Here is a 19,522-nt window from a genome sequence, read left to right as displayed (position 1 = left end):
GATAAAAAAACTTAAAATAATGAATTAAAAATTAAATAATTTTTAATAATTTTGATTTCTGGTAAATAAAATAAAATAAATAAAACATCAACTCTCATGCTCTCCACTCTACAGCTCTTTACTGTTACCTTTTTTATCTCACACAGGCACACTGTCTCTGTCTCTCTACATGTAGACTTTACCAATATCTAATTTCTGACTTCTCTTTGCATATAAAGTGTTAATGTTTACTTCTTGATTGAAAGTGCAGTTATCCTTTGATTAAGGGCATCGCTTCAAAGACAAGAAAAATATAAATGTAAATAAAATTTTAAAAAAAAAAAAAGAAGAAAAAGCTAAATTAACAGTAATCACAGGCTCACCCTTCTGTCTATAGGACTCTGACCAGAGGAGAGTGATGATGATGTTCTTCTTCTACACTCATTAGCTTCTTCTCTTTGTCTGTCTCTTCTAGCAGATCTACTCTGTAGTACTCTCTTTGTCTCTTCGAAAAAGATCTCTCTGTTGAAGACTCGTTTATCCTTCCATGCACTGCTCTTTCTCTTTTGCTCACAACATTGCTCTTTTTATTTTCTGAATCAAGGTAATCTCCTAATTTCCTTCTTTGTCTCTCTGTTTCTTGCACTACAAAGAGTTTTCTTCTTTGCATTTTCTCGGTAACCAAACGGAAGGTCTGGATTTTATTTTCCTTTTTTCTTTTTTTTCCCTTGAAAGTAAATTGCTAATTTTATTGAGCTGTAAGGCGAGAATTTATGGTTTCTTTCTTTCTGTTTGTTTCTTCCTATTTTATTTTAATTAACTTTCGAAATCATCGGTTCTGCATTTTTATTAATTTTTGATTGCCAACTCAAATTTTGGTTGATTACTCGGCTAATTTCTTTTTTATTATTATTTTTTTAATTTGGTGAAGTTAATTTCGGTTGATTGAGTTCGTTCAATAATGGCGTCAAAGCAAGGATCAAAATCGAAGAGGTTAGGTTCGAGAAGTTCAAAAGCTGCCAATTCTCCTTCTTCTTCAACGACATCATCTTCTAAACATTTTCTGGAAACCTCCATAGACGGTCAGAGCTCCCCTGCATCATCGTCTGCTCGAAGCAAGCCACAGTATTTTTACTCAGAAAGCATGCCTTTAGATGTGGAGAGATCCAAAGAAAATGTTACCGTTACAGTTCGTTTTCGTCCATTAAGGTCTGCATTTCACTGCCCTTTCTTGCATTCTCTTGTTTTTCCTTAGTAAATGGGTTAGCCGCGAGTGGTCTGTTCATTTCATACTTGGTTATGTAGTCCTAGGGAAATTCGTCAAGGGGAGGAGATTGCTTGGTATGCTGATGGAGAAACTATTGTCAGAAACGAACACAATCCAACAATCGCATATGCTTATGGTTAGTTGATGTTGCATCAGTAATTTGAGCTTAATGCTCCTCAAATTAATCCATAAATAGCTAAAGTAAAATCAAACATGCTCTTCTATGTTCTGCTTAAAAAGTTTGCGAGACACAAGGCAATGTTGAGATTAAGGCCATATGCATGAATAGTTTACATTAAAAGTCCAATTAAACTGCCATAGAAGGTTTATAATTTATTTCAGTGCAAAATCACCATCCAATTTACCAATTTTTAGAAGCTTCTGAATTGCACAGGATCTACTGTATGCTTGCACAAAATTGCATTGAAATTGGTGAATATTGCTTATGTTGTACTGTTAATATCTTGCAAACTTATATTGAATTATGTTGAGTTTGGCTTTGGTTCTCACAATCAATCAAAAACTAGAAACTTGGTTGACAGTTGACCATTAAACATTCTTGCTCAATGGCATATATTCCAAATTTTAGTTTCTGGGAGTGGGAGGTAACTTTTTCTTGGATTCCTAGTTTCTTCTAATAGACAGCATATTTTTACGAGAAGGACATAATCAAGCCTTTAATTTTCCAAATAAAATTACGTAGCATTTGCATAAGTTTAGCTTGTTTTTTCTGTTTAACCTTTTTTGTTATAAGTTGTCGCCCTCAGCTGACATGTGAAGCCGTTTTAAATAGTCATTAAATACCACTCAGTACACTTAACTTATGGTATATTAATCTTTATTACTACTTTTTATTTTTATTTTTGTAAAATTTTACTAACAATCATTCATGCATAAAAATTCGGTTGCCTGGTTTATTGAGGCTATTTCTCTAGTTAGTCATTCTTGTACATTTTAGGGAAGGAGTTTAAATTACAGGGATATAGCTAAAGAAGTATCCTGTGATTCTTGTCTTTTCACTTCAGAGTGTATGAACAATTAAGAACCCGACATCTTCACACTATCAGTTCGTGTTAATGTGACACTGACATGGTAGACCATTAATTTCCTTGTAGCATCATTTGTCTAATGCCGTCATCTTGGACCAAGCGATACACTTATCGTGTTAAGGTTTTGGACCCTTAGTTGCTAACTGAATAAAATATAAACCTTTTCCTTTTGTAAAAAAAAAAAAAAAAAAAAAAAAAAAAAAAAAGAGAAGGAAAACAGAATAAAATTCACCAAACCTGAAGTGAAAAATGCAAAACCTTAGGGTACTTTTTTATACTTTCCCTTAAATCATAATGCCTACAGTTGTTGCAAGTCAACCTTGAGTTAAGTTTCTCTATAAATTCTAAGGAATGCAATTGTGTATACTGTTATTAGTTCACAAACGCTGCTTTATTCTCCATTTTTCACCTTTTGAAGATGTTAGAAATAAAGCATATTCATGTTAAATTTTTTCTTTATTTGTCACTATATATATACACTCATTTATTTATTTACTTTCTGATATTCCTAATAGATAGAGTATTTGGCCCTACAACTACAACTCGTCATGTCTATGATGTTGCTGCCCAGCATGTTGTCGGTGGTGCTATGGAAGGCATCAGCGGTATGTGTTACAAACAGTCCTCTGCTTAGCAATTATGATTTTCTGCACTTTATTTTTGTTTGCAGTGTCTTAACTTTTCAAAATCATGTACTTTCAGGAACTATTTTTGCATATGGTGTAACAAGCAGTGGGAAAACTCACACTATGCATGTGAGATGCAGTAATATATGCTACTTTTCTTTGAACTCACTTGTCTGATGTACTTCATGATATTTATATAATGCATGCAAAACTCAATAATGATGCAATTTTTATTCATTAAAATTTTGCTTTTTAAATATGTTTGCCTTCTATCCCATGCCTGATCATTCTGAGACTGCAACGTAAGATAATATGAAGAGTTTGTATGATCACGTCTCATATTTTTGTATTTATTGTTGAGTCCCATGTTTAAGTGCAATCCACTGACCAATAGCAAATGCCAGCGTCCTTAATCATGCCGTCTGCTGTGTGTTTGATTTACTAAGATTACGCAATACATTGACATTCACGATACGCAAATGACAGGGTGACCAGAGGTCTCCTGGAATTATACCTTTGGCGGTGAAAGATGCTTTTAGTATTATTCAAGAGGTACTTAAATGGAACACGATTACTTGTCTAATTTTATCTGTCAGATCCATGTTTAATACTGCCAATCTATCCTTTCTCTGTGACTTAGACGCCGAACCGAGAGTTCCTCCTTCGTGTGTCATACTTAGAGATCTATAATGAGGTTAGCTTCTTCCAATTCTATCTCCCTCAATGCCTTGTCCATCTTACCTTTCAGTGCTGATGTGAACTTGCCATTACTTCTTTTTCCTTGTTTGCGACTTCACTATCCTTTAGGATTTTCTTATTTCAGGTTGTTAATGACTTGTTGAATCCAGCAGGACAAAATTTAAGAATCAGAGAAGATGCTCAGGTACTTGTTTATCGATTTGCGATTTTGTTTTCTATGTGATCTTTGATGGATCACTATTTAGTTTGTGATACTGCTACAGCGGTTAAAACTCCATGATGCAGAAATATGTTACCATCCATGGGCTTATCGCAGCTTGCTGCTTTAAATTTAATTTTTTTTTTCTTTTTTTTTTTTTTTAATTTAGACATCATAACTATTGATGAATTTGTGAGCTAATACAATCCTAAAACACAACATATTGCCAACAACTATCATGGGCATATTTATACACATAGATTTGACATTTCCCTTTGGCATGGATCCTATCAGCAGAAATTCATCTGTGGCTATTCCCAAGTCCTGATAGGTGTGAACTTTATTGATTGGTCTGGTTCTATGGCTTGATATTGCAGAGGAAAGATAGGCCAAGGAGATGACATTGACTTGTTTTTTGAAACTTACAAGATTTGGGCATACAGTTGAGTTTTGTGTCTTCTTAGTTCATGAAAGGTTCCAGTTGGTGACACCAAGCTCTCTGAATTATGCCTATGATCTGTTACTTGCAGTTCCATGTGATCATGTTAGTACAAAGTTGGACATGCGAACTCTGTGTCTCAATCTTGAAGATGGTCTAAGCTAAGTCTAACTCTCAAATAAGATATTTTGCCGCTCATGAACCCTCTAAGCATTTAGCTTGAATCCTCTATATAACTTTATACCCAGACTTGTATTTGTCGAGAGGCTAGTGTCTCAGCTAGAAGCAACTTTTTATGCACAAATTCATAGTATTGAAATTGAAAGCATAATTTGCACCATGCAGCTTGTTTTCATTGAATCACGTACAACCTGCTGAAGGTTTAACCTCACTTGTATCCGAATGACATGGCTGAATCAAGAATGGATACGACCGCCTGCAACTAATTGTGAAGAATAATGGAAACTCTTTGTGATCTTGCAGTTTAGGGCCTCAGTATGAGTTGGTTTATCAAATATTTAGCAAAGTTGAGGTAATGGTCATCATCATAATAAATAAGAAGTATATGATGAAAGGAGAAGTTCTCAAGATGCTGCATAACAATGGTTGAGATGATAAGTCTCATCCTTCTTGATACCAAGTTCTCTACAAACCAACCTGCACCTGTGATAGGGAATCTTGATTGTGTAATGAAGGTGATGGCATGACAACATTGAGTGCAACCTTGGGTATCTGCCCAAATCTTCTGCTGCAAGTGCAACTATGATTGACTCTTTAGGCAGATTGGGGAATTTCCAGATGCTTTAGTTTCACTTTTATTTTGTTTGGATCGTGTTTTGTTTGTTGGTTTGCAAACTTTTCTTCGTTGTACTCTAAGCTTACAGATGAAGTTTAGACTCAGATTTTACGGTTGTGTTGTTTTCAATAGTCATTGGGTTTGGAGTGCCAGGAGGTTGTGCTCTTTGTACTGGTGCTTGGCAGATCTTTATTTTAGGCAGGCATTTAGTTATGTGTTTGTTGATCACTGCTGTGGGAAAGATGCTGGATGAATTTTATAAGCTATCAATTGAGGCACCATTATGACCTAATGAACATTCATAGCATTTAAGCATCTTAGTCAAATCTGAATCCCAAAATGCATTGCCCCCTCCATCCACATGCTAAATAATAAAGAAAAGGAGAAAAAGAAAATATGGACCTCAATATTTGGGCAATTAATCATTATAAGTTTTGATATTCATAGAAGACCAAGAAGGCAATTAATAAGGAGCTTGATTTTATTGTTTCACCTCAGATTTTGGGGCCTATTATTATCCGAGTTACTAATTCTTTTTACTGAAATAGTCTAGGGAAGTTCTTCTCAACCGGCTAAATCTTGGTGTGAGGTTAGGACTAGGCTTTTGCTTCTTGACTTATATATGCCAAAGCATGCAAAATTTCAATTCTTATTTGTAGAATTGTAATCTTTTTTTTCCTGAATTGTGATTTTTTTTCCCCAAATGATGTCACCAAATAATTTATCAAAACATCATTTATATTTTTGCAGAAGCATTTTTCATTAATCATAATAACTCTGCAGGGCACATTTGTTGAAGGAATAAAGGAAGAAGTTGTATTATCCCCTGCTCATGCACTTTCTCTCATAGCTGCTGGAGAAGGTAACTCTCATGTCATATCATATGGAGGGCTTTCACTTTTCACTTTTTGACATTATTACTTATCATTAATTGGCATTAGCATGCACTAAATCTGTGAAAAAACTGTCTACGAGATTAATAGAAGCTAAGTGATCCAAACAAGTTCGTCTTTCAAAAGAAAATTGAAGTATGGAACCACCATTCTAACTCAGAAGTGAGCATTTGGATGATTGAACACATTTCCATACTAATCAAATCTTTGAAACCCTGTAAGTAGGAATTGTACTTGAAATAAATACCTTAGAAACTAATCCAACGTAATTCAATTTGGTTATTCAGTTAAAACAACAATTATTCTTGATCCCAAACTAGTTGGGGTCCGCTATATGGATCCTTTGTTTCTGCTTGCTTTATCCATAACTTGGTCTGACTAATGTCAAGAAGTAGATCTTTTGAGACAACTTCCCTCCGTGCAGTTCTAAGTCTACCTCTTCCCCTTTTAGCAGTCTCTACCATAACATACCTATGACCTGGAGCATATGGTCTACATCGGACATGACCAGACAATATGTCGTCCTATGTAGACCCCCTTGTGCTTCAGTTCATAAGTGTGATATAGGTGTGGTTATTCAGTTATTGATAAAAAATTACAATTTAAGTTATACGTTGTTAATTAAAAAACAATTATGAACTATGTATTATTAAGAAAGTTTTGAATATGTATATACATATAGATACATACATTATATATATATATTCAATGGAAAAATTAGTTATTTTGGTTACAATTTCTTGAGGTAACAAAATCTTGAAAAAGTTATCAAAATATTAGCTGAACTAAAAACTGAAATTTTCTAAATTGAAATAACTGAATTATATTTTATCGTTCAGTTCTGTTTTTTCATTTATAACCAAATATTGCTCCAGTCAGCACTATTCTCACTGTCATCTAAAAGTTGAAGGGGTTTCTTTCTCAAAAGCTCTCCTATTTTTCTCTCTGCAGGTAATCCACAGAGTGGCCAAGAATTGTCAAATCATATCTCCTTGTGTCTTGCCTAACACTGAGATCCTCTCTATCTTTAGTTTTTATGTCTGAAGCCAATTAATTCAAGAGATATATAGCCAAACACCAGATTGATTGCACCCATTACGTTGATTCTTACAAAGCAAACATTTATTAAACAAGTAATTTGCTCTTTCATCAAATAGTGTAATGTTAAACTATATCTCCTAGATGGCTTCTCCAATACATTAGATCCCAAGTTTCAGAATGCTGATTATGAAGCATTCTGGAATCATTCAAAATGTTATATACACGTTTTTATAATATAGCATACGTAAACAGATGGATAAGGTAGGTTCATATTATCCTCCATCATCTTCTATCCATGTATACTGTCCGTTTCAGTTAGTCAGGTCCAATTCCCCTTTCTAACTGTGTACCCCTTTTAGGTAATCAAATTGAATCTTTATAAAATTAAAGAACCAAATCCTTAAGACATAAAATAGAAGAATAATTTAGTCAATCAAACTGAAAATTGAAAAGCATCATGTAATAGTGTGCTTATACAAATAATTGTCAGAAGTTACAAAATCTCATTCTGTCTGATTGGTGATTGGAATTTTCTATTCTGTACAGAGCACAGGCATGTTGGGTCTACTAATTTTAATTTACTCAGCAGCCGGAGCCATACAATATTTACACTGGTAATCTTGCAGTATCTTAATCAAAGAACGATTTAATTATAATTGATTGTTGCACTTGTGGCACATGTAGTACTATCAATGATCAATTATTTATGTTTTTGTGCATTCATTTCTTTGCTTTTTATCACTTCTAAAACTACATTGATACAGACAATAGAGAGTAGCCCATATGGAGAAAATAGCGAGGGAGAAGCTGTAAATTTGTCTCAACTGGTAATTTCTATCACTTGTGTTCGTATACTGATTATTATTTACCTGATTACTTTCTAATTTGTACCTGGTCTTGTTGCTTGACTACCTTGTCTTTTATTGGTTTCTTTTACATGTACTTCTCTTGATGCCAGTGATATTTTTTAACTTCTCCACATCTTATTACTTATACCTGCAGAACCTCATCGATCTGGCAGGTTCTGAAAGTTCAAAAGCTGAGACCACTGGTGTAAGACGGAAAGAAGGATCCTACATTAATAAGAGCCTGCTAACACTTGGAACTGTGAGGACTCATACACCTTTGTTGTTCATCATTAGATATATAGTTGAGCATCTTCCATGTGATCGACCATCTACAATCTCACTGTTTTCAAGCAATTATATTAGTTGCAATGTTTTCAGACCCAAAACAGACTAGCCAATAACACTGGGATAACTGGGAACTGACTGCTGTTCCATTCTGGGTCTCCTTTATAACCTTCTTTTAGTTAAAACCAGCATTGAATGAGCTTAATGGATGGTTGAACTGGGCACAAAACTAGTAAAAAATCTGTGATTCAACTGTTCAATTTCTTTGCATATAATTGACAATTTTTAGTTGAACCTACATCCTCACTTATGGCAAAGGCTGTCATGCCACCTAGCTACTCAAGTCTTGGTTACTTCACTGTCAAGTTTTTTGTCACATTAAGCAATATAAATATAATAAATTGCATTCTCATTCATTTAAGAAGTATAATCTCAGTTTCTTCAAAAAAAAAAAAAAAAAAAAAAAAATATATATATATATATATATATATATATATATATATATATATATATATAACCTCAGTATTTAATAGATATTGAGGACATAATTAAGTAATAATTATAAATTTATGCAAAACGAAATTCCTTTTATATACGTTACTTGGAAATACTAAAATTAAAAGAGCACTCATTTATTTGAAAAAATTTGAATCTATAAATGTTAAAACTAAAATTATATTAAGGATAGGGTTTAAAGGTTTCATAGTTCATTGTATGTGCGTTGAAGAAAATTATTGAAGTGTACTTGTTTTTGTTTTTTAAATTATATGTGGAAGTGTACTTTAATGAATGTTGAAAGTTATTATGAAAATTAAAGACTGATCTTTTTAACTTATTTATTTACGTTGTTAGTTATACTAGATAAAATTTATATGCTTTTGGCCTTTCAAATATTTGTTCACTAAAATTCAAAATTCTTTTTTTTTTTTTAAATTTTATTTTATCAAAAATATTTAACAAGTAATGTATTATTATTCGGTTCAAAAATACTAGATAAAAGTTATATGACCTCTGATCCTCTCCCTTCTTTTGTTCTATGACCACTCTAGATTTGAAACTATTTTTTATTTGTCCAGCCTCTATTTTTTGTTTCAGAATTTAACAACAATCAGTTTAATATGAAAATAATTGGATAAGCTTGTCACGAAGTGTGTATCTGTATGTATTTGAGTACCTTTATCATTTTTATTGATATTCTATTCTTTGCAATTGGTTCTGCTATAGAATTCACATAAAGCCTCAAATATGTGTAAGATGGGAAAGCAAAAGTGATTAAGCTGTTAAAATGACTGATTTATTTACGTATTATATCTATATTTCCATGGCTCATGTTTCCCACTGGATTGGATTAAAGCTTGGTTGAGTTTTTTGAAAATTTAAGTTGTTTGAAAGGTTTATTTATAATTGTCAGGACTTTGTTTAAGATAATCTCATGCCTATTGTTCTATTGACTAGTTGGTCAAGATTTATAAAGGTAGATGTCTTGTCTTGCATACGTAACATGCACTCTCTCTTGTATCACACATAATTGTTTTTTGGCATTTGCTTTAAATGATGATTGATGAACTATCTTTTTTTTTTTTTAAAATACAAATGTCACACAGAGTACAATTCATGTATCTAATAGTCTAGTGAATTACCACTCATGATTTCAAACTATTTTACATCTGTATCGATAATTTATCATGGATTTGCTGCTTATGATTTATATAGGTTATATCAAAGTTGACAGATGGGAGGGCTAGTCATATTCCATACCGGGACTCTAAACTGACCAGGCTTCTTCAATCTTCATTAAGTGGTCATGGCCGTGTATCAGTATGTGTTAGATTTTCCTTTTTGTATATCTGGTGTCACGATATGTGGCTTGTCACATGCTCCTACTTGCATAATTGCACTTTATGAATGCCACATTCTTCTAACTGGCTCCTTCTTATCCATTTATCTATCTTCTAAACTTGTAGCTTATTTGCACTGTCACTCCTTCATCAAGCAATTCTGAAGAGACACATAATACTTTGAAATTTGCCCATCGTGCAAAACACATTGAAATTCAAGCAGCACAGAACAAGGTACTTTGCCTGTAGATTGTATGCATCTATAAATTGCTCTTGTTTGGAGAAATTTGAAATAATCATTCATTTGCAGATTATTGATGAGAAATCCCTTATCAAGAAGTATCAAAATGAGATACGCTGTTTGAAGGAAGAATTAGAACAATTGAAGAGGGGGATTGTGACAGTTCCGCAATTGAAGGATATGGTGGAAGATGATATTGTCCTCCTAAAACAAAAGGTACTTGTAGTGCATGTGACTTCTATGTGAACTTACTGTTAATGAAGGCCTTTGTGACTAAAATAATTTAAAAGCAAGGAGTTTAGGAATCATTTGTTAGAATCCATATAGTCTCTTAATTTCTGGCATTTTGATTCTTTATTGTGTTGGGCCAAGATTTCTTGCTTAATACTCTGTTCTATATACCTAATCAATTTGATAATTATGCTAAAAAATATACATAAAGAAAATTTGCAATCCTCTTTTTTCACATACAAAATTTCTGATTGTTTGGGTGTGTAGGACGAGACCACCCTGGTGTAGGTGATAATGTTATGCAAACTACCGTGAAAATAGGAGTCAAAGGAATACAACCGAATTACGCGGTTCGACATAAGTCTAATCCACAAACAATCTGCTATAAAATAATAAAAAGCACAAGTATTAATAAGAATAACCTCTGCCAAACACTCATAAAATAAGTACTATATACACACACAGTAATCTTATGGACCACACTGCTTGCGGCACTACCGCTACACTATACGCATAAATTTGTGGACTCATAATACAATAGCCAAACAACACTCTATTTATACTGGTTATTGGTCAGTCGAACACAAGGCAATAAGGATCTAAGTCAAACTTGGTTAAATTATTTCCATTCCAAATTTAATTCCAACTCTTACTTTTGTTATTAATGTTTCTTTTCCTTTTCCATGTCCAACTTGGTCTTGGACATACATACTTTTCCCTGGGCCAAATCCTATCCTTTTTTATTTTCTTGCATGGAATCATTTCATGCTGGCATCTAATGTTACTCTATCTAAAAGAGGCATTCCTCACTCTTCCATGTACATCTTTACTGAATTTTGTGTATGCACTGTCCAACTTGTGAAAAGGTAAATGTGCAACATAGATTCCAACTGAAAATATGTGATGATATTGCTCGATATATTATTTTCATTAGCTGTAAACCTTGCCTTCTTATTCTTCTTTGAGTTATTGCAAATGGTTTGATGTATTAATGTGATGTATAAAGCTAGAAGATGGTCAAGTCAAGTTGCAATCTAGATTGGAACAAGAAGAAGAAGCAAAAGCAGCTTTGTTGAGCAGAATACAACGCTTGACAAAGTTAATTTTGGTCTCCTCCAAAGCTTCGCAATCATCAAGGTTTCCTCACCGCCCTGGTCCAAGGAGGAGACATTCCTTTGGAGAAGAAGAGGTATTATAAAAATTTGTATTTTTTTTTTTTTTAATTTCTTACTCTTTTGGACCATCACTTAATTTATCTCGACTACCTTTCTAATTTTTCACCTTCTAGATTATAAGAGTGATGCCTGTTTTTTTTTTTAAGACATTCCTATGTGTTAAGGTTCCCCCCTTTTCTTTCTCAACTCAATTTGATCTGATTATAGTTGGTTATTTGTAATATGCAGCTTGCATACCTGCCATACAAAAGGCGAGACTTGATGTTGGATGATGAAAACATTGAATTGTATGTTTCTATTGAAGGGAACAATGAAACCACAAATGATACAATGAAGGAGGAGAAGAAATCCCGGAAGCATGGATTGCTCAACTGGTTAAAACTGCGGGTATATATTTTTTGGATTTTCATAAGCAATGTTGTTGTTCTTGTTGAATCTTACTAGTTTACGCCAAATTTCATCCATTTGTTTTACATGGTGTACAAACAACGAACTTTGGGTTTGAAGCAGATTCTTATATATATAAGGTTTTGAGAACCTGAAGCCAAGGAAGCTGGAATCCTCTAACTGGTGAAATCCAAAAATAACTGATTTCTAACAACATAAAAATCGCCTCTTTATTTATTTATTGGGAAATAAAGAAAACCAGATTTGAATCAAATATTTGCCCCAAGGATAAGAGTTGTTATTTCTACTCCTCTGGTCCTGAACTTTAACAAGGGAGTGGGAGAACACCTTTTGTAATATTTTCTAATTCCTTTCTAAGCGCTTGTCCTGTTTGTATATCAGAAGTTATTCGGTGTGTGTGTATGTATGATGATTGAATGTCTTGCTAGGGTCAGGTTTTCTTCTTGCTCTATATTCTTGAATTGGGTTTCATTGGCATTTTCACTAACTCAAATTGGCACTACCACACTGTTGTTATCAAAGAAAACTGCAACTGGATTCTCTCAGGGGTAGCCTTGTAATTTTTTGCAGTTTCCAAGTTGCTAGTTAAGATTTCAAATAGTGGATTCGACTCCAGGTACCTGGGATTTGGTCAGAAATTCACAGGATTCATTTACCTAAGTTGAAGAGGATGCTTCAGTCCCACGTTCCTTACCATCAGTAAAATATAATTTCTGAAACACATGCCAAATTGCTTCCTGTGAATTTACCTTGAGCCAAAAACAAAGTTTAGAAGAAACATTATGTAACACACTCAATTTACAAATGCGTTAGATGTGGTTATAATGTAAAACCTTTCATGCTGAGCGTTCATTCATGCAAGTTGATGGTATAGTTTTCCTGGTCAATATCTTAATAGGATCTGAGCCTTAGCATGATAGTTACTAATGGAGGGCCATTTTTCAATGCGTTCTTTTCATTTCACTTCACTTTGAAAGGGTAAACATAAAATTGCTTTTCAGTCATCTTTGCAGCTCATAGAAGCATATAGAATATAATCAACAGAAGGAATCATCAAAACAATGAAGTATATGTCATGTTTCTTCTGAAAAATTAAACCCTGTGATAAATTGGTGAATCTGCTTTTATTGACTCAAGATATTGGCTTCTATATGTGATTAAAAGTGCTTATTGGATATGCTTTTGAAAATATTGACACTTTTCAGTTGGTATAGTTGTTCTTTTCTGTTTGCTTTATTTTTCTGGTCTCATTACCCATTTTGAAACTCAAATGCTTTGTGTTCTTCACCAGAAACGAGAAAGTGGGATGGGGACGAGTACCAGTGATAAATCAAGTGGAGTAAAATCTATTAGTACACCTTCAACACCTCAAGCAGAACATAACAATTTTCACACAGAATCCAGATTTTCAAATCCTTTACTTACAGACAGCTCTCCATCTGCTGATCTTCCATCTGAGGTTCAACCAGATAGAGAAGTTCCTGATGAAAATTTCCTTGGTCAAGAAACTCCTTCGGTATGCTGATAGTCTTTTTAATTTGCTAATTAATATTTCTTTTGAATGAGGATGAATTGGGCATAGCCTACTGGCTTAAATTCCTGTGCCTTTTTTGTTTTCAAGACTAGCATAAAAACAAGTGATCAGATTGATCTTCTTAGAGAGCAGCAGAAGATTTTGTCTGGAGAGGTGGCACTTCATTCAAGTGCTTTGAAGCGATTGTCTGAGGAGGCTTCGAGGAATCCCCAAAAGGAACAGATTCATGTATTATGTTGTTTTCAATATCCAAATCCATCTTTCCATTAGCTTCTTTTGGCCTAGAAAATTCATTCTTTTGTGCTTTTTGTATTCAAGGTGGAGATGAAGAGGCTGAGAGATGAAATCAAGGTGAAGAATGAACAAATTGCTTTGCTGGAAAAGCAAATTACAGACTCCATCATGACTTCAGAGAGCAAGATGGATAAATTGGAAATGTCCCAAGTAATTTTAGCTTCATTTATGTTTCACAAACTGCTTGTCTATGTTTCTAAATCGATCTTTAAGCTATGAGTTGTTTTTTTGCTGCAGACAATTGCGGAACTGACAGAACAATTGAACGAGAAATCATTTGAACTAGAGGTGATCTATCATACAAAATTTGATATGAGATATAATATGGGAACTGTTTGTTCTGCATGATAAGGATATTTTTCATGACCAATTGATATTAAAATGACCTGAGCATGCTTAAATCTTAAGTTTATTTGGGAAATTATTGTTCCTCTGTCTGCGGTCATTTTAAGTATTAATTTCAAGTCACTAAAGTAAGATCATCTTGTCGAAATTATTGAGTGATATGAATGTACATTATATAAATAATCTGTTCTATATCCCAATATGTCATGCATACAAAATGGAACAGCAAGAATTTCACAGGTTATTAGGAACTTCTCAGTCAATAATCCTTCCACATGTTACTCCTTTTAGCCATTTGATTTTATTTATTTTTATCTGATAAGTGTTATCTTATCTTTCCGCTTTCCAGGTTAAAGCTGCAGATAATCGGGTGATCCAGGAGCAGCTCAACCAAAAGGTTAAAAATGCACCTTCACCAAATCTGAATGTACATACATTTGAATTGTTTCTTTATCAGTTGAGAATAAGATGTAACTAGGCTTTTCCTTTCTATCAGATATGTGAATGTGAAGGATTGCAGGAAACAGTTGCCTCTTTGAAGCAGCAGCTCTCTGATGCGCTAGAGTTGAGAAATAGTAGTCCTTTACCCAGTTACTTACAGCAGTTTTCTGAATTAAAAAGTTTACAGGCAGAAAAGGAAATTGCAGCGACAAAAGATAGAAATGAAGATTTGCTTCAACAAGCTCAGGTTTGTTCTTAAGGTCATCAAGTGATTGTTAGTATGAAATTACATCATGCCCTTTTGTGATCTCCCTGTTCTTCTGAGAAACTTTTTTTGAGAAAGTAGCAAAAACAAGATAATCCTGTCATGTTCAGATCTTGTCAGTAACACAATCTACAGGGTCCATTTTTGTATCATATCTTGCAAAAGTGAAACCTAAAGTGAGACTGGGTATTGTAGGTCCACTATCTCTAGGAAACATATATCGAGAAACCAACGTGACACACTGGGTCGACTTTCTCTTCGTGCTACAATTCTCAAAAATCTAACCAGCCTATTCAATAGCAATAAGGTTCCAAATTTCTTTTCAGCAATATCTACTTGACTATCATGCTGATCTAGGGACATATGTGGTTAGCAAGAATGTAAAATATATAGTATGCATATATTCTATTCTATATTTTTATGTTGTCTTTGAGATCAGCTTCCGCCAAGTCCCATTATCTTGCCCTTACCTAGTTTGTTCGTTGTATGCATTGACATGGTTTCGTTGGCTCAATTATGTCTCACCAAGAAATATGAGGTGAATGATCCTAAGGATTTGTGGGACACTGAGTTCACATTATGTGTAGAGGGGTTTCTGGGGAAATAAGATTTGGAGAATCCTCACATTGTCTTTTGGAGCATGCTTCATGTAAAACCTAACTGTACTTCTGTTGATATGTTGTCTTAACTTTCTTAAGTTCCATCTTCCATCAGAATAGAGAATAATATAAATTTCCTATAATGACCCTGTTGTTCCTTGAGATGATTTACTGAGATGGCCAATAGTTGATCAGACTTTTTTCATCAATTATAGAACTAATTAACTAATTGCAAATAAAATTTTTCAGTTTTAGTTTTTCAAGTTTGCCTGTTATTGTAAATTATAATAATTGCAGAACTCATATTTTCCTTGTGAGAGAATACTGGAGTTAGTGTATAAGTTGTAAAAGCATATGCATTTCTGTAGTTTGTATATATTGTCATAGTCAACATAGTTGTAAACTTATCCGTAGCTAGAAAAGTCTTCTTTTCAATTTGTCAATACTTGCTGCATAACTTGATGTTTGTAGCTGATTTTTGCTTATCATCTTTCAGGTCGCAGAGATTGAAGAGCTGAAGCAAAAAGTTATTTCATTGACAGAATCAAAAGAACAACTGGAAATGCGGAATCAAAAATTGGCAGATGAAAGTTCTTATGCAAAAGGGCTAGCATCAGCTGCTGCTGTTGAGCTTAAGGCATTATCAGAAGAAGTTGCCAAGCTCATGAATCATAATGAGAGATTAGCTGCTGAGCTGGCAGCAATTAAGAACTCACCTGCACAGCGTAGAACTAGTGGCTCAGTTCGGAATGGCCGAAGAGAGAATAATCACATGAAACGCAGTGACCAAGTTGGCCCGACTTCAGAACTGAAGAAAGAGTTGGCTATAAGTCGAGAAAGAGAACTTCAATATGAAACTGCTCTCGTGGAGAAAGATCAAAGAGAGGCCGAGCTTCAAAGGAAAGTTGAGGAATCCAAGCAAAGAGAAGCTTATCTTGAAAATGAACTAGCTAACATGTGGGTTCTTGTAGCAAAATTGAAAAAGGCGAATGGTGCCGACCCAGATAACTAAGAATGAACAACAGAGGTTTCAAGAATTGATGGTTTTGGACACTGATTTCTTCAGAAACGGGCAACGTCTGAACAACAGAGCTTCTTCTAAAGCAATGTCTGAGAGTTAGTGTGCAGAAATTTGTGTCGTGCATTACAAAGTCAGGGGTGTTTATGTATTGCAAATGACTTTTTTCTTTCTTTCTTTCTTTCTTTTTCTTCTTTCAACAAATGAGCCTATTGGCCTATTTTTCCTGTGCCTTTGTTTATTTAAGGTTTTCTAATGTGTCAATATTTGTATTAAGTAATCACCCACGATTGTTTCTTAGGGGTCTTATTGTGAATGCTTGATCATTTAATGATTCGTATATAGAATGACAGTGTAAAGAATTAGAATACTCCCCTGCCCGAAAAATAATTAAAAACAAAAACATAACATTATGGCGTTTGCAGATAAATAATGGCGTTATCAAATGAGAAAAATGCATCATGAGGTTGAAAGTAGCTGCAAAAAATATTAGCTTTTTAGTGGATACTGGTTAAATTTCCATGTAGGTGAGCATCATTTTAAAACAAATGCAACTCTCATTTGGAGAAAGTGACGGGTAAAACCTGAAATACTCGACTACGTCTCAACTCTCAAGTGCGATGGGCGAGATAATCTAAAATTATTTTCGTTCTGATGTCATTTGCGGGACAGAAAATTATCGACCTTGGCATTTTTGTTAAATGACTCGAATTCATTTTATTTTATGTTCAATTTTTATTTTAAAAATGAAAAATTTATTATGCATATAAGACCAGTTTTTCCAACTCTTCAACCTTCCATTGGATAGGTTATATATTACACATATTAAAAAAAATAATAATAAAAAGAAAAAGAAAAAGTTTCCTGTATGCTTCACGATGGATTTTCCACTTGTGCTAGTAAGCATAATTTAATTTTTCTCATTGCAGATTATTGAAGCTTCTTTTTCCATTGTAATATGTAGGTTACGATATCTGATGGATACGTTTTAATTATATCAAGCCAAACTAGGCAATTACTATGCCAAGTTTATTTGCGCCATGTAGAAAAAGAAAACCGCTAGCTTAGATCACACATTGGAGGTAAGTCTTAGCCAGAGGCAAAGCCACTTGTTACTTTTCAGCTGCTGCATTCTAACCTACACTTTTATTCTTTTTACTTTAACCGTTTGGCTATTAATTTACATGTAAAAAGCTTTATCCATTTAATTTAAATTTCTGATTTGGACTCTGGACATATCATGATATGTTATCATAATCTATTGCAAATGAGGCTTTGGTCCAATGATAATAACAAACCTAAAGTCCAAGTTGATTATTCTAAGTTAAACCTGGACCATTTGGGCTTGTGGCAATTTTTCTAACTCCATTCTCACTTTCTTTATGCAATTTTCCCTTCTTTTCACTGCACAAAATTCTCATTTGGAAGTTATGACGTTTGATGTGCAGATATTATCAAAGTAGTACATTTGGCATTAACTACAGGTATCCCTACAGTGCATGCTCCATCCATGAGGATGGAATTTTTTACCTCACAGTATCGAATCACTTATTCCAACACTATTTGGTATTAAGAACCATAATATCGAGTCTAAATCATCTATCAATGATGGGACTAGATTTTTCACTTAATTGCCTATTGAAAAAAGAAAATTGCTAAAGAATTGCAGCTAGATAATGAAAAACTATATATATATATATTCATATTTTATAATTAATTTACATATCAAATATATATCTCAAGAATGAGAATACATATAGCTATGTAAATATGACAAAGCTTAAAAAGAAAAAAGAAATACAAAGTATACCCAAAATGGCAATAACATTTCCCCACAAATCCATCTGCTTTGTCATGGCTGCATGTAATGTCTTGCCTTTTCAAGCGCCTTAGAGAAGAAGATATATGCATGCCAAATCTTTTCTTTTTTAGAAAAGAAATGGAAACATCTTCTATCCTAAAACTCATTATTATTATTATTAGTTTGTTAAATTAAGCTTCAACTAAAATTTAAACTGGGTATCTCATTTTTCTCTTCTTTTTTTTTTTTTTTTTTAATTATTTTGATTACTATTAAGGTTTGATTTGAGACCTCTCAACTGTAGAGATGATACCAATACCACTGAGCTAAACTCATTGGTTCCGTTATCCATTTTACCGACTCTCAGTTGATTTTAAAACCTTTTTTTACCGTCAACCTTATAGAACCCTAGCCTCAGCTCCAGGTCCAATTCCTCCTTTTTTGAGCTCTTCGCCTCAACACCGTCACCATCTTCATCACCACATCCAACAACACCATCAGCATCCTTCTTCGACACATTAGACAAAGGATCACTTATGGTTTTCTGAGAGTTACTAGAGTCTGCACCATTATTCTTCTTGACAAGATAAGGATGATACCTTGGAGAACCTCTAGCCTTCAGTTTGAGAACTCCATGAGGAGATCCGTTGAACTGGGTGGTTTGCACCACCGCCTGTTCTGCAACCACAGCTGGTGACGGTGGTGGTGGTGGATTCTGGTGGAAGTTGGTGACCATCGCCATGTTGACAGTAAGAAGATTTATGCTAGGGAAGCTTCTGTAGCGATGAGCGTTGTAGTGGCCAGCTAAAGCATGGCCATTTTCGTACTCTTTGGAGCATCGCTTGCAGACATATTTAGGTGTAAGACTGGAAGTGGCGGTGTTAGAGTCATCGGAGCTTGAATCGGACTGCATTGTTGGGGGAAATTTTTGTAGAGGAGAGAAAGAGGAAAGTGAAGAAAGGAACGTTATGTAGGGTTTGAAACGATGAAAACAAGGCAGGTTAAAGAGGTAGAGATAAGGGTATATATAACAATTGAAATGCATGTAAAGGTGCAATTTGCAAAGGGAGCTATAAAAGGTATTTTCTGAATTGAAAATGGATTTAATTACTTTGTATATTGTTTAAAGTTAATTACCTTTTGTTTGCTAGTATTACATTTCCTTTATGGAAAAAATATGTAACGCACTCTTCTTTTCTTTTCCTTTCTCT

The 19,522-nt window shown here is 34.0% G+C and overlaps 1 protein-coding gene across 1 annotated transcript; it reads left to right on the top strand.

The window, feature by feature from the left end:
* The first annotated feature begins 250 nt into the window (after positions 1-250).
* On the top strand, positions 251-16,880 carry LOC105637247 (P-loop containing nucleoside triphosphate hydrolases superfamily protein). The gene is made up of 24 exons (XM_012220661.4): positions 251-583; positions 911-1,188; positions 1,285-1,382; positions 2,811-2,900; positions 2,998-3,050; positions 3,408-3,473; positions 3,562-3,615; positions 3,745-3,804; positions 5,838-5,916; positions 7,535-7,602; positions 7,753-7,815; positions 7,991-8,095; positions 9,835-9,939; positions 10,086-10,193; positions 10,270-10,416; positions 11,438-11,620; positions 11,835-11,993; positions 13,306-13,530; positions 13,636-13,776; positions 13,867-13,992; positions 14,080-14,130; positions 14,537-14,584; positions 14,684-14,875; positions 15,989-16,880. The coding sequence occupies exons 2-24, from the start codon at positions 941-943 to the stop codon at positions 16,502-16,504; spliced, it is 2,985 nt and encodes a 994-aa protein (XP_012076051.2). The 5' UTR covers positions 251-583; positions 911-940; the 3' UTR covers positions 16,505-16,880.
* Positions 16,881-19,522: the final 2,642 nt, after the last annotated feature.

Source organism: Jatropha curcas, chromosome 2 (genome assembly GCF_041381405.1).
Source record: "Jatropha curcas cultivar XTBG-Jc1 chromosome 2, XTBG_Jcur_1.0, whole genome shotgun sequence".
In the NCBI taxonomy this organism is placed as follows: Eukaryota; Viridiplantae; Streptophyta; class Magnoliopsida; order Malpighiales; family Euphorbiaceae; genus Jatropha; species Jatropha curcas.
The sequence above is the reverse complement of the archived record's forward strand: the minus strand, read 5'-3'. Positions and strand labels throughout refer to the sequence as shown.